The sequence below is a fragment of the Triticum dicoccoides genome, chromosome 7B (genome assembly GCF_002162155.2).
Source record: "Triticum dicoccoides isolate Atlit2015 ecotype Zavitan chromosome 7B, WEW_v2.0, whole genome shotgun sequence".
NCBI classification, from domain to species: Eukaryota; Viridiplantae; Streptophyta; class Magnoliopsida; order Poales; family Poaceae; genus Triticum; species Triticum dicoccoides.
Window position 1 is genome coordinate 194,160,406 of NC_041393.1, and position 14,139 is coordinate 194,174,544.

At 46.5% G+C, this 14,139-nt stretch overlaps 1 protein-coding gene and 1 pseudogene across 3 annotated transcripts; one reads left to right on the forward strand and one right to left on the reverse strand.

Moving 5' to 3' along the window:
• The first annotated feature begins 299 nt into the window (after positions 1–299).
• On the forward strand, positions 300–7,315 carry LOC119336949 (chloride channel protein CLC-f-like). 3 transcript variants are annotated; one of them, XM_037609040.1, is made up of 9 exons: positions 300–791; positions 2,092–2,494; positions 2,829–3,023; positions 4,570–5,024; positions 5,104–5,208; positions 5,309–5,542; positions 5,639–5,857; positions 5,956–6,188; positions 6,904–7,315. In XM_037609040.1, exons 1-9 carry the CDS (start codon positions 465–467, stop codon positions 6,962–6,964), a joined length of 2,232 nt encoding a protein of 743 aa, XP_037464937.1. In that variant the 5' UTR covers positions 300–464; the 3' UTR covers positions 6,965–7,315. The 3 variants fall into 3 exon arrangements, with proteins under 3 accessions (XP_037464937.1, XP_037464938.1, XP_037464939.1); XM_037609041.1 differs by lacking the exons at positions 300–791; positions 2,092–2,494 and having other exon boundaries at positions 2,875–3,000; XM_037609042.1 differs by lacking the exons at positions 300–791; positions 2,092–2,494 and having other exon boundaries at positions 2,952–3,064.
• Positions 7,316–7,562: 247 nt separating this feature from the next.
• LOC119341607 lies at positions 7,563–10,236 on the reverse strand (annotated as a pseudogene).
• Between the last annotated feature and the right edge of the window lie 3,903 nt (positions 10,237–14,139).

Consider the following 14,139-nt stretch of genomic DNA (forward strand, 5'->3'; position numbering starts at 1 on the left):
CACACGGGCTTTTCTCTAAAGCGTTAACTTTTATTAAAAATAAGGAAATTCCCACGTTTAACCATATTATCAACATGTATTAATATGGATATAAAAAAATGATGTACAGTGACACATGAAGCAGGTTATGTCCATTTTACCGCCCGGTGCAACCCACGGGCATTTGTACTAGTAAAAAATAATGTATTTGTTGGTAAAAATCTTTCGCTAATGAAATAAAACACGCCATGTATTTTGGAAATAGAGCCTTTGACGAGGAGTAACCTGGAAAACAAGCACGCGCACTTCCCTTTCCTCTCTCCTAACGTCCGCCCACACCTCCCCCTCTGCCCGCCCTCGCCATCGCCAACCGCCGACGAGATCGCCCGCGACAAATCCCCCAGATCCGCCGCGGGCCAGCGAGCCGGGGAACCTAGCTTTGATGCGATTGCGCTAAGCTCGCGCTCCTGCCCCGCCCGCGCGCCATGGCGCACAGCGACCTCGAGCCGCTGCGCTCCGGCGCCGCCGCGCTGCCGTCCTCCTCTGACCCCGACTCGCCGACGACCCCGCGAAGGAACCGCGTGCGCGAGCTGCTGCGGAACCTTGACCGCCGGCTCTCGAGCAGGGGGCGCCATAACCACGTCGACAGCGGCCCGGCGTCCCCTACGGCGGCGGGAGAGGCGGGGGCGCCCAGGAGGGAGGAGGAGAGCGACGAGCTCGGGGACGGCGCGCCGCCCGAGTGGGCGCTGCTGCTCGTCGGGTGCCTCCTCGGGCTCGCCACCGGCATCTGTGTCGCCGCGTTTAACCGCGGGGTAAGCAAGAGATCTGCGTTGAGGAAAAAAATGCGTTATTTATCAGTTCTTTTAAACCTTTGCTTGTGGGAAAATCAGTATTCTGCAGAGATCTCTATGCTTGACCAGTGCAAGGTCTTTGAAATGTTCTCTGATCTTTCTATGTTGACTGTTTTCGTGAGTCTGTTGCGATGAGATAGATGGGTTGTGGGGATTTCCAGCAAACACTCTGGACTATGAATGCGGATGTACATTTACGTGCATTTGTATTACCTCTGTTCGGAAATAACTGACGCAGTTTTAGTTCAATCTCCGTTCGGAAATAAGACGCAGTTTTAGTTCAAAACTGCGTCATTTCTTTCCGAACGGAGGGAGTAGCTCTGTAGCACACTCCTGTATGAGGTAACACAGAGATGTGGAAGAAACTTATAGTCTCATCTGTGGGAAAAGTGATAGATCATAAGTATGAATTTGTGTGCCGTTCAGGGTGTCATGTTGGACAATGTTTGAGTGTTGTTTGATTGTCTTCACATGGAACATGATGCTACGGAGAATTGGTGATAGCTGCTGCAGTTATGGTCTCTGCTAGTTAAGAGTATACGTGTTAGTGTATGCCTCGTGATGCTAATGGGGTGAGCAAGGGCCAAGGAGTTCTGTGTGCAGTATGTTAACCTGATGATGATTTGCCGGTTTGATAAGGTTTTGTGCTATTTAATGTCTTCTTGCTGCTGACTCTGGTTTTCTGATTTTGTCACTGATTTGCCTTGATGAAGATCAGATAGAAGCCTATTTGAGATTTAGCAAACTGCATGGGAAACAGAAAGGCCCTCATTCTGACGAGTTTGGATGTTCTGCCTGTGTATCTACCTTGCAACTGCCATGTGATCGCAGAGCTTAGCTCTGTTTTGCTCTTATATTTTTAAAAGCATTTGATTTGGAGAGCTTTTGAGTGGGTGTTGTGGTACCTTGGGAGTATTTTTGGGTTATTTCAGGTCTCTAATAGACTAAGGCCATCTCCGTGTTAAGATACTTCTATGTTCTCGCACTGTAATAGACCCATGCCCATCTCCGTCTGGAGCTACTACTAATTACTTTTCACTACAGGGTGAGATCTAAGTCCTTGTAGTTGTATGCTTGGTGTTTGTCTGTGTTTTTAAGCTACCAAGTTTTTATATCTGACGGAAAGGCCTTGCCTAGGAAGATCAAATCATTAAGCAGGAGCTATCCAAGCAGATTTAGTTGTTTATTGTTTGAACTAAAAGGTTCTTTTGTAACCTTCACCGTTTAGCTGTTTGAAAAACACCTGCCTTGCCCTTTTCAGGTGCATGTCATACATGAATGGGCATGGGCAGGCACACCCACTGAAGGAGCTGCTTGGCTTCGCCTGCAGAGGCTTGCTGATACTTGGCATAGGATATTGTTAATTCCAGTAACTGGTGGAGTTGTTGTTGGTATGATGCATGGATTGCTGGAGATATTTGAGCAGATAAAGTTATCTATGTCATCTCAAAGGGAAGGTATCGATTTCATGAGTGCGATTTTTCCTGCAATCAAGGCCATCCAAGCTGCAATTACTTTAGGGACGGGATGTTCTTTGGGTCCTGAAGGGCCTAGTGTTGATATTGGTAAATCTTGTGCAATTGGGTGCGCTGAAATGATGGAGAACAACAGGGAACGAAGAATTGCTCTTATTGCAGCTGGATCAGCTGCTGGAATTGCTTCAGGTATACATAAATAACTACTTTTTTTATAGCTTACCAGGCTTGCCACCTGGTATATACCTAAGTAACTATATCTGTTCAAATTGTTTACATGCGTAAGATAGAATTAAAATACAACAAAATCCTGCTAAGATGCTAGGCAGAAGTTAAAGAAGAAAGGACGATGCAATAAATATGCAAGCAAGAAGGACCACAAATCATATTTAGGAACATTTTAGATCTTTGCGGGAGTGAACAGCAGATTCATATTTTTTATGTTACCAGCTCCTTAGTCCCATAACCCATGCTATTGAGTTTCTTTCCTATTTTCTCCCCTGACACTTGTCTATATGTTTAGGTTTTAATGCTGCAGTTGCTGGATGCTTTTTTGCTATTGAAACAGTACTGAGGCCACTCCGAGCAGAGAACTCACCACCATTTACAACTGCTATGATTATTTTGGCATCAGTTATATCATCAACTGTGTCCAATGTTTTGTTAGGGGAGAAGGCAGCTTTCATTGTCCCGACGTATGAACTAAAATCTGCCGCTGGTATTTTATCTTATTCCGATCAAATTTGGTATTACAGAAAGGTAGTTTTTGTTCAGTTAGTAGATTATGTGTTATGTGCTCTACTGTAGTAGGAAAATTAGGATGGTCTCATCTTGCACCTGGTTCTCTTTTCTGAACACCCATAAAAACGTGTGTTGTATCTTGCACCTGGTTTGTAGTTTTTATCTTTTGTTTTGCAAGAAATCAGTCGATATCCGCACCATGCATAAAAACATTGTTTTTGCTAGTTTTAGTAATTTCAGTAGGGCAAATATATATTTCCAACCCTGTTTTCCAAATAGTGTCACTATAGCCCAATTTGCTTGCAAATATGACACCTTATGTTTTTTGGTTCTAGGTAAATTTATCATGAGAAAATTATCTTAGTATCAAGCAAACATGTAAAAATTGGAAATATCATCCAATATGATTTCATGTGGGGACTCGGGTCCACATTGTAGTAACATGGTGGATATGGGCATGTTTGGTTAGTGCCATGGGTACCATGCCTGAGAAAAAGTAGTGCCTGGCCTCAGCCTGAGATGTTCATGATTTTTGCCTGGTCAGCCCAGCCTGGGATGTTGGCGTTTGGTTGGTGCCTGACTTGTAACATGCTTATGATGAGTTATATGTGTTGTGAACCAAATAAAATAATATGTCCTTTCTCTTCTCTTGCTCTTGCGGCGGACACAGTGATTCTCCGTTCTCTGGTTGATGGCTTTCAAAAGTCAATTCCAGAAAGAGCCATTTGATCCCCATCAAAGTTTGCATTGAAACCCTCACGCACTAATATACTTGATACTCGATCTATTTCACCGCACTTCTACTTCCTGACATTTTAAAACAAGGTCCTTATATGAGAGGGGTTAGCTTCCAGGCAGCACTTGCCTGGCGTCCAGGCGTGAGGAATCGGAGGCCTGGGTCTGGCTAATCACTTGCCTGGACTAATCACCTCACCCAGGCCAGGCTAGTGTAGTATGGCTAGGGACTCGAACCAAACATTGCCCAGGCAACATCCAGGAAGGCCCCAGCCAGGCGTATCATGCCCAGGATGGAACAGGCCTAATATTTCCGACTTGCCAATCTTTGGTCTGACACTCTGACCAGTTGGCTATATACTCTGTTTTTAGCACTCCAGCATTTTTGGCCACAATATCCCATCTAGCATTCATCTTCCCCTTTCGAAACAAAGAAACTGAAATAATGCTATGATGGATTAGTTATTAACTGATGAATTTATAATGCTTAATTCCTGATATAAAATCCTAGAACTGTGGTGGCTTGTGCAGGAGAGAAAACAGTAGTCGTAGCACCTTCTGTAGTCTCCTCGCTCTACCAGCTATGCAACTATAATGCACAGCTAGCAGCATGAGCCATTCCTTGTAAAATTTATATTAGTTTTTAGCACTTGTTGCTGTGATTCTTTTTCATCTGGCAGTTAAGACATTTATTAACTCAAAATTCTGATGTTCCGTAATGTGTATTTGTTATTGTCTAAATTTTCAGTTGTCTTAAGTATGCAACTGACTAAAGTTATATTCTGCAGAGCTTCCACTCTATCTTATTCTAGGCATGCTTTGCGGGGTAGTGAGTGTGGTATTCAGGCAACTGGTTGTTTGGTTCACAAAGACTTTTGACTTGATAAGGAAAAATTTTGGTCTCCCTGCTGTAGTATGTCCAGCTTTAGGTGGTCTTGGAGCAGGTTTAATAGCTCTAAGATACCCTGGGATACTGTATTGGGGTTTCACCAACGTTGATGAAATTTTACATACCGGAAAAAGTGCTTCAGCTCCTGGGATTTGGCTGTTAGCTCAGTTGGCTGCTGCAAAAGTTGTTGCAACTGCACTTTGCAAAGGTTCTGGTCTTGTTGGTGGCCTATATGCCCCAAGCTTGATGATTGGTGCTGCTGTTGGTGCTGTTTTTGGAGGCTCAGCGGCAGAATTAATAAACTCTGCCATTCCGGGTAACACTGCTGTTGCACACCCTCAAGCTTATGCACTTGTAAGTTTTGTTTTTGAGCTAGGCAGGTAGTTTAAAGTTTGATACTGCCAAAATTAATACTATTTTCTACTCAATTCAGGTGGGAATGGCTGCTACCCTAGCCTCAGTTTGTTCAGTTCCATTGACATCTGTACTGCTACTCTTTGAACTGACAAAAGATTACAGAATTCTGCTACCTCTGATGGTAATGTCCATCCATTGCATTTTTTATTCTGCTGTAAAAGCATTCCATTTAGCATACTAAACATACCAAGTTTAAGCTTACACTTGTTTTCAATTAATAGGGAGCTGTTGGTTTAGCAATATGGGTTCCATCGGTTGTAAGTCACTCCAGCAACAAAGAGATGTCTGACGCTACATCTCCTCGCCATGGTTATTCTTCACTATTACCTCCAGCTGATAGGAGTGAGGCAGATGGGAGACGACCAGATGGAGATGATGTTGAACTAGCAATTCTAGAAGATGATCTATATCACTATGGTAGTAACAGTGAGGAGATGCTTCTCGATGAGTTGAAGGTCTAGCAGTTCATTTTCCGTTTTTTTAGTTTCATTTGAGTAAATATGCAATACTGTGCTGGCTATTTCATACCTTTCTAACAAGAACTCTTGCAGGTTTCACGAGCAATGTCAAAGCATTTTATTAAGGTTACATCTTCAGCCACTATCAAGGAGGCAACACTGCTTATGCACGATAAGCAGCAAGGTTGTGTTCTTGTTGTAGACAATGAAGATTTTCTTGAAGGGATTGTTACAGTTGGTGACATTCGTCGTAGAGGATTTGAATCAAGTGAAGATGCTAACAGTACTGGGGAAAATTCATCTGTCCTGGATGTATGTAACCTCACAATTAATGGCCTACAGTTAAATTCACCATCCGATTATCATTTCCTGTAAAACAATACACATCTTTACTCGAAGAGTCTTTTCAGGTGAATTCTGCTCTTGTTACATCGTGCCTCACACGAGGGTTTCAATACCATGGCAATGAAAGAGGGCTGGTGACCTGCTTTCCCGACACAGATCTGAGCACCGCTAAGGTGCTCATGGAAGTCAAAGGTATCAAGCAACTTCCAGTGGTCAAAAGGGGGGCTGGTCGTAGGAATGATGGGAGGCGTAAAGTTCTCGGGCTTCTTCATTACGAGTCAATAGGACGATGCTTAAGGTGATCCTTGTTATGACTTATACTTTTTATTCAATAGTTGGACTATTTCTGTGACAACGATGCACTTTTTTCCCATCAATAATTCTGTGCTAGATAAATGCAGCCAAGTGCCATGTGCCAACCACCTCCAGGACTCCAGATAAATCTATTGGCCCTGGTGTAACTTTGAATTTTAAACTGACAAATTCTTACATGACAATTGTTTTTCTTTTAGACCATTCAAAAAAAAAAACTACTTTGCTTGGACAAGGAAAGAATGCACTGTACCCACTACCCACTTATATCCTCTCACTGTCTGACAAACAACATTTAAAAGCACAACTGACCTTATTTTCCTACCAAGATACCAGAATAGTTATAGTCAATCTATTGGTTTCCTTGGCTTTGACCCTCAAGCTCAATGCAGTTATCGTATTTTGGCTTCCTGCTTGGGGTGCACATATCACACTGCACAAAGATTCTTTTGAATAAAGCAGTATTGGGCCTGTGGCCATTCATTAAACAGATAGCAAATAACTTGTTGACAGTCATATCTTACAACATATGGCGGTTATTTTTCTTGTAACTGAAGCAGAGGTGGACTGTGAGTCTGTAGATACATTGATTGAAACTGACTCCTTGCAAAGGGGATATGACTGATCTACGAGAACTCTTGCACTTTCTTCCTGCCATACGAAAGCACTCTGATACGAATGTTTGAACAATGCTTGTGCAGGGAGGAGCTGGAGCGGTGGAAGGTGATTTATCAGAGAGAATTTCCAGCAGCCAGCAGTTAGCTGGCAGTGAGCATGGAGGCACCGAACATGCAGAGCTGAAGTTTTGGTTGTAATTTTTAGTGAAGAACATACCAAATACATAAAGGGACGTTTCAACAAACTTAGGGATTTAGGGTTAACTTGAACACCTCAGTTAAAAGAGTCACCAAATGTAAAGTGTTTTGGAGCTTGCCAGGATATACATTTCGTATGGATTACAGATTATAAGAGGTGATGGTGTGGTTTCAGCTTTGATGTTTCTGGGTTCTGACATGGTAATATACTGGGAACATATTGCTTGGCCTTTTGCAACTCAATCCAAAACAAATGTAAATTGGTTATTGTGGAAATTTGTTAGTACTTCGTGTCATATCTTATGTTGAGCAACTATGACTTGCTGTAAATAGGTGTGCTGTTGCGCCATAATAAAATGTGAAACCAGAATAACTCAGGATCTGCACTGCAGTGAGTTAAACTTTCAGATTAGGTAAAACGAAAGCATGTAAAGTTTTACAGTATCTGACTTGAGTTGATTCAATGTTAGCTTGAAACCTGAATATTTCAGCAACAAAGGTAATGCCCTCTCCCAGAAACCATATGGCAAGTTTGGTTAGCTACCTCAGATCTTAATCCATTTTTCCTGCTTAAAATCATCTGAATTCTCTGTGTTCCCTTTTTCTGTATAAGATGAGGCCTCTGTAACCATGAAATGAAACTGAAAAAAAAGTTCACATGGAAGAACAAGGGTACATCACCAAAATTGTTTTTCACATACAAAAGCATAACATACTGCATGTCTCATCTTACAAGAGACCTGAATATTTTTACATGTTAGGACCCTGAGACAACCTGCTCATCAGCTGCTGGTAAGCTGCCGGACCAGTTCCACTCTGATCTGCTGGCCGTGCCGCCGGATTCCCCTTCACCTCCCTTGCCTGCAGCACAAGCCTTGGGTTCCCCTGCATCGCCGATGGATGGCCAGCCATCATCTGCGCCGGCACTGGAACAAGCGCCAGGCCACGGGGGAGCACTCCGAAGGGGAAGCCGCCTGCTACACCGAGCTGCGCAAGTGAGCCATAAGCGGCAGCGCCGCTGTACTGAGGGATGATACCTCCTTGTGCTGGCGGTGGCGCAACACCACCATGGCCCGAGCTTGGGTGGCCATTGTTTCTGTCAGCCGGAACTTCATGGGTGTGCTTGCCCTCATACGTCGTGATGACCGATTTCAGGTCATTCGACGCCCTCTCGACGTGCTTGCGCACCGGGCAGCCCGGGTGCGTGCATTTGTAGTAGCTCCTGCACACATATATGAAAGGTTTTCTTCAGTGCTGAAGTGTTTCTGAAGCTAAACATCTTCCTACTAAGGGGATGAAAGAAACCGCAGCGACAATAGAAATGACCTTGGATTTGGGTTTCCTTTGACGACTTTCTGCCCGTACTTGCGCCAGCGGTAACCGTCGTCGAGCACATCGACCTCGCTGGTGGTCTGCACAATGACGCGAGCCTCTCGGACAGCTCTCGACGCCAGAGCCCCTATGTCTATACTACCGATGGCGGTGGCTGGAGTGACATAATCCATCATTCTGAAATGAAACTCAAAAGAACCCATGATGTAGCTACGAACCAACATGGTTTACTGGAACTACAGCAGGCTAGTGTTAGGGAATTAGTGAAGAAGTCTAACTAACCTTCTCTTCAACTCGGTCGCATCTTTGTCCCTGTCAATGCCTGAAGATACAGTACCATGTGCTTCCCTGTTATTGTCCTCACCGGTGAGTGTCGGCGGCGAGACATCAATAGCTTCTCGGGTAGCTGATCTGTCTTCAAATCCTTCTCTGTTAAGAGAAGCAGACAGGTTTGTCGCAGGAACTTCACCGTGCGCATGTTGAAAGTGGTCATCTCGAGCACTATCTTCGCCATCGGCTTGCAGATTGTTGGAGTGCGAGAATGGGACACCTGGCCACCTGTCGGGAGGCGGTAAAGGGTGATTGTGAGAACCTTTGTAGACTATCTCCGTTATGTCACCATCTTGACAACGCTCCACCTTTTTCTTGACAGGGCAATTTTGGTGACTGCATTTGTAGTAGCTCGTTGGATGGTCACTATACTTCACTTGCTTCTTCCCATATTTCCTCCAATTATACCCATCCTCAGCACGAACAATGACCATCGCTGGACAATCTTCTCCATTTCTGTTTGCCTTGCTATCTTCTTGTTCGTTATCGGGGATACGGTGATTGTTCTCGCTTGCTGAGGCCTGGTTTTGATGAGTAACACCGGGATCCTGAACAGTAAAATCTTTTTCAGGTCAATGCATAACTGAACAGAGGATTTGACTTCGCTTGCAATTTTGCAAGAACGAGAAAACTGGCATTGCCGGATATAGTGACAGGAACTAGGCGATAAGACAGTACTAACCTTGGAGCAAATTACCTTGTCGGCAATTGAAAAAGTTGGTTTAGACCTCAAAATTTGCTGGAAGGAGATTGTATGATCATCATGTGATAGCTCTTGAGCCTTCTTATGGACCGATGGTATTGTTGTTTTAGCATTAGTACACATCAGAAATGGCAATTTACCAGTCGTAGGAGAAGGTTGTGCCTGCATTTTATAACCATTTCCAAAAGTTTGAGACCGTAAACATTATACTGGGAGAATAATATCCAAAGGCAATAATAATCAACAATTTAAAGAAAATACAGATTGTCCAATGCAAATCAAAATCAAGCTATACTAGTCAGAGAATAGTTTGATCATGTACTGATAAAAATGCTCCCATTGGTGATCATTGCACATAAACTGACATTGACTGAGGCAGGGGAAGTAACATACGATTGCGTTGGGAAGAAAAACCGGAGACTCAAGAAGTTCCCTTGGACTCACGCCAGGTGGAATTATGATAGGAGACCGAATCGACGAGGAAAAACCAACACGGGAAGTGTCAATCTTGAGCGCACAGAAACCGTTCCTTTCTGCTGGACTGCCACTATCTGGGCTTGATTTCTCATTAGCATCAAACAGGTTTGGTTCAAAATGGAGAGAGGTTTTTGTAACTTGAGAACTTTCTCCCGGGCTCGAACCGACAGAAGCTTTGCTCCTCTCCATTCCATCATGAGGTTTGTTGCTGCCACTGTCACTGGAAACATCGGAGAAGGGACCGGAGCTGAAATCATCGTTGAACAGGCTCAACATGAGTGTTCTTGGGCTGGGTGTGGAGAGCATCCAATCCTCCATCACTGCTCCACGCCTGTTGCTGGCCCCAGCCATTACTGTAGCTGAGAGGCTTAGACTGAAACAGGGAAAGAAAAATACATCATTCACAGCTGAGACAAATGAGTATTTCTGGTAATAAAATGAAGAGCAGAAGGAGCAGTTTATGTAGAAACTCCATCATTGCAATCTATGCTAAGATGCTTGGATACATTAAACTACATACATGTGCAAATTCCTACGGGCCCAGTTAAAACACAACATGGAGCTTAAGCCCAGAAGTCCATTTTAAACATTGAACTATTATTCATATTAAATTCCGGACTTTCGAAACCTCCGTTTAAAATGAACAATAGACCAGTTTTAAAATTCGGTGTCATGTTTTGGGCATTTAAAAATATGTGCAAAAAAACATGGATGTTGGGGATGCTATGAAATGACAACGTACAAAAATTCATCAAACAAGTATGGCTATTTATGTCATGTTAAGAAAATGCGTGAGAAATTCAATTTGTCTTTTGTGTTTCCTGTATGGAACAGAAATGATCACATTGGACAGTAAAATCAAAAGAAATGAAAAAATAAAAAAAATCTGACTCTGTGGCATTGATTATGAACAAATGTTTTAGGTGCTTGCAAAGTTTGGTGGCCAAATACCGTCAAATGATCTCCATACAAACGGAATACAAATTCTGCTCAAACAGCACACATACATTTGAGCAGAAAGCCCGGGGTTAATATAAACTGTTTCATCGTATTGAGCTCAAGTTGGACCAAGCACATGGTTCAAAGTAGACTTGTTTCACAGTTAAAATTAGTAGCAACCTTGCATACATGAGACAGTTGAGTGAATCTCCCCCAGGAAATTACAGGACGAAATGTGGGAATCACACTTGCAACATCATCAATCTAATTCAGAGTAACAAAATAACTCAGAATCTCTAAAATTGATGCCAGCAATCAAAGAGAGAGAGAAGAAATAAGGCTAATAACTCACCTGAAGCGGGCTTGATTCCTTCTCCTCCCCGCGACAAAAAAAAAAACCAAGAAAAGGGAAGAACCTACGAACGGAGGAAAGAATTTTTCTGCAGAAAACAGCGGGAATGGATGGGATCCTTGTGCAGCAAGACGAGCAGGACCGAAGTGCGCAGGCTCACTCACTGGCTGCTGCTCTGTGCCGTGTGTATTTTTCTGCAGAAAACAGCGGGAATGGATGGGTTCTTGATTTTTTTTTCAGGGAAGAGAGAGAGAGAGAGAGAGAGAGAGAGAGAAGAGGAAGATGGCGGAGAGAAGTGTGGAGAAGATGTCGCGGGCGGTGATGGGCTCGAAAATTCGTGTGCCCAGCGGCGGAGCTGCTGCTGTGTCGTCTTCGCCGCCCACTTTGCCCCCGTCTTTGGTGGAAACCGAGGGCTCCTTTGATTCGAAGGAGTATAAGATTTTCAAAGGATTAAAATCCTTAGTTCTCTTTCTTCTATATTGGTTCTTTGATTCGTCCTACAGGAAATTTTCTATGAAATCTTTTATATTACATTTCATAGAAAATTTAACATTCCTTTATTTTTCTTATGTCATCAAACACTCCTTACTAACTCTATAGGATTCAAATGGGCTCAAATCCTATACTTTTCTATTTATACGTTTTTAAAATCCTGCAAATCAAAGAGGTCATGAACTGTTTCTTGCTAGGCGAAATGGTTTAACCATGGATGGTGTTAGAAGGGAAAGAGGAATTTGATGGAATTGTTTTATGTATTGCTTGAGCCTCATGGGCATATATATAGGAGTACATGGTCATCTTGGAGTACAAGTCAAGGCAGGAACAAATCCTACGCTATCCTATGTTTCCTAAATAAACATTATACTCAACATCCCCCGCAGTCACAACGGTAGCGACGCAGACGATGAGACTGGAGAAGAATCCGAAGGCAAGCCGACAGACACCCCCCACAGTCGTAATGGTCGATGCAGCGCGAAAGTCGTGGCTGGAGTGGAAACCGACGAGGTTGCTCAAGCAAGGCGGTAGCCCTTTGTGCCGTTTGTCGATGTAGCCGAGAGCGTGGGTGGTGGAGCCGTGGTCGAGGTAGCCATGCGAAGAATGCCGTGGTCGATGTCGAGTCAGGATGGCCGGTGTCGAGGAAGTCGCCGTGGAGCCGCGGGCGCAAGGGGGCGCCGAGTTAGCATGGGCGCAGTGGTGTCGAAGTAGGGGTGCGCCCGGAAGATGATTTTGTTGACGACGCGTCGCGGCGGGTTTGCCAAGCCCGGGAACACATCGTAGACGAAGGCACGCACCGGTGTTGCCAGCACCGGGCATGCGTAGACGGACGAAGACGAAGTTGACGAAGCGTCGCACCAGGCTTGCCAGGCCCGGGGACACGTCGTGGATGAAGGCACGCATCGGTGTTGCCAGCACCGGGCATGCGTAGACGAGGAACCTGCACGAGTTGTACGCCATGTCAAAGAAGTCGGAGGGCCAGCAGAGAAGAACTCGACGACGGTTGCGGCGTCCATCGGCGCGGGGCCAATATCACCAACGGTGGTTGGGGTAGACGAAGTGGTCGGGGTAGATGACGGCGACGCTGACGACGGGCTGGTGCTGGATGAAGACGAAGGAGGTGGACGGGCGGCTGCGGCGGCTACGGCGGCCAAAGAAAAGCGGCGGCGGCGGCGGCGGCTTGATTAGGAGCGCGGCGGCGGTGCTCGAAGTAGGGGGAAAACCCTGACAACATGACGAAGACCAGCGCAGACGGTGGCGTTCCCGCGCCAAGGGAGACGGCGCGGCGCATGCCATGGGAGGTCGACGCGCGGTGACGGCGGAGTGGACCGCGGGCCGCGGCGCTACGGCCCAAAGGGGCGACGCATTGGCGGCGCGAGGGTCGGTGCGGCCACGGGGACGACCAGGAGCGGACGACCTAGGGGCGGCGGTGGACCGCGGGCCGCGGCACTACAGCCTGAAGGGGCGACGCAGCGGTGACGCGGGTCGTCAGCCGGGAGAAGAACTACGGGGCAGCGGCGCTGCGGCCCGACGGGGCGACGCAGCGGCAGCCCATTGCTCGATCGGTGGAGGGACACGCTGAACTCGGGGACGATCTTCACGGGACCTGCGGAGGCGCGCGCAACCGACGGGCCAGGTCGGTCGCACGATGTAGATGAGGCGGATCACGGCGGCAGGCGGGTGATCAATCCGATTACGCGCGAGGTCGGGGACGCCGCTCAGTGAAGACGGGGCGGCGGCGGAGTCCGAGATGAAGCCGACGACGGCGGGCGGCAGGGTGGCTATGATTGGTCGCCGCATGGCGCGAGGCCGCCGGGTCGGGTGATGCAGGAGTCCCGATCGGAGCAGGGCGGTGATGGCTGGCGTAGATCGACAGGCGGGCCGGCGCGCGAACAACGGCGGCAAAGGGCTGCCGCATGACGCGAAGCCGTCGGGTCGGAGCAACCGGCGGGCAGACACGCGGAGGACGCGCGAGGCCGCCGTTTCGGGACGACCGGCGGGCAGACGCGCGGATGACGCGCGAGGCCGCCGGATCGGTGAAGAAGCCGACCGATCGCGCCAGGGTTGGAGTAGAGACGCACGGATTTGTCGGCGACGGTGGCGATGCAAACCGATCAAGATTAGATCGAAAAAACAAAAAGAAACCGCCGATCAAAATGACCGGCGGGAGAGAAAAAACCCGGAGCAAGGGCTCAGGGAAAAGACTCTCTAGGGCAGCCGGTCAACACGACCGGCGGACGAACCCTAGATACGGGCGGCGCGGCCGCCGGCGGCGGTCATGGAGGCCGACTGCCCCAGGGGCGGCGCGTGGGTGCGGAAGTGGCGGCGGCTAGGGTTTAGAACCCGGAAACTGGTACTATGTTAGAAGGGAAAGAGGGATTTGGTGGAATTGTTTTATGTATTGCTTGAGCCTCATGGTCATATATATATATATAGGAGTATATGGTCATCTTGGAGTACAAGTCAAGGCAGGAACAAATCCTACGCTACCCTA

Bases quoted from the DNA above. Each gene is read 5' to 3' on its own strand.
- LOC119336949 (XM_037609040.1), top strand. From the start codon at position 465: ATGGCGCACAGCGACCTCGAGCCGCTGCGCTCCGGCGCCGCCGCGCTG. The intron at 5,025-5,103 runs GTAAGTTTTGTT...TACTCAATTCAG, and splicing joins ACCCTCAAGCTTATGCACTT to GTGGGAATGGCTGCTACCCT. The intron at 5,543-5,638 runs GTCTAGCAGTTC...GAACTCTTGCAG, and splicing joins TGCTTCTCGATGAGTTGAAG to GTTTCACGAGCAATGTCAAA.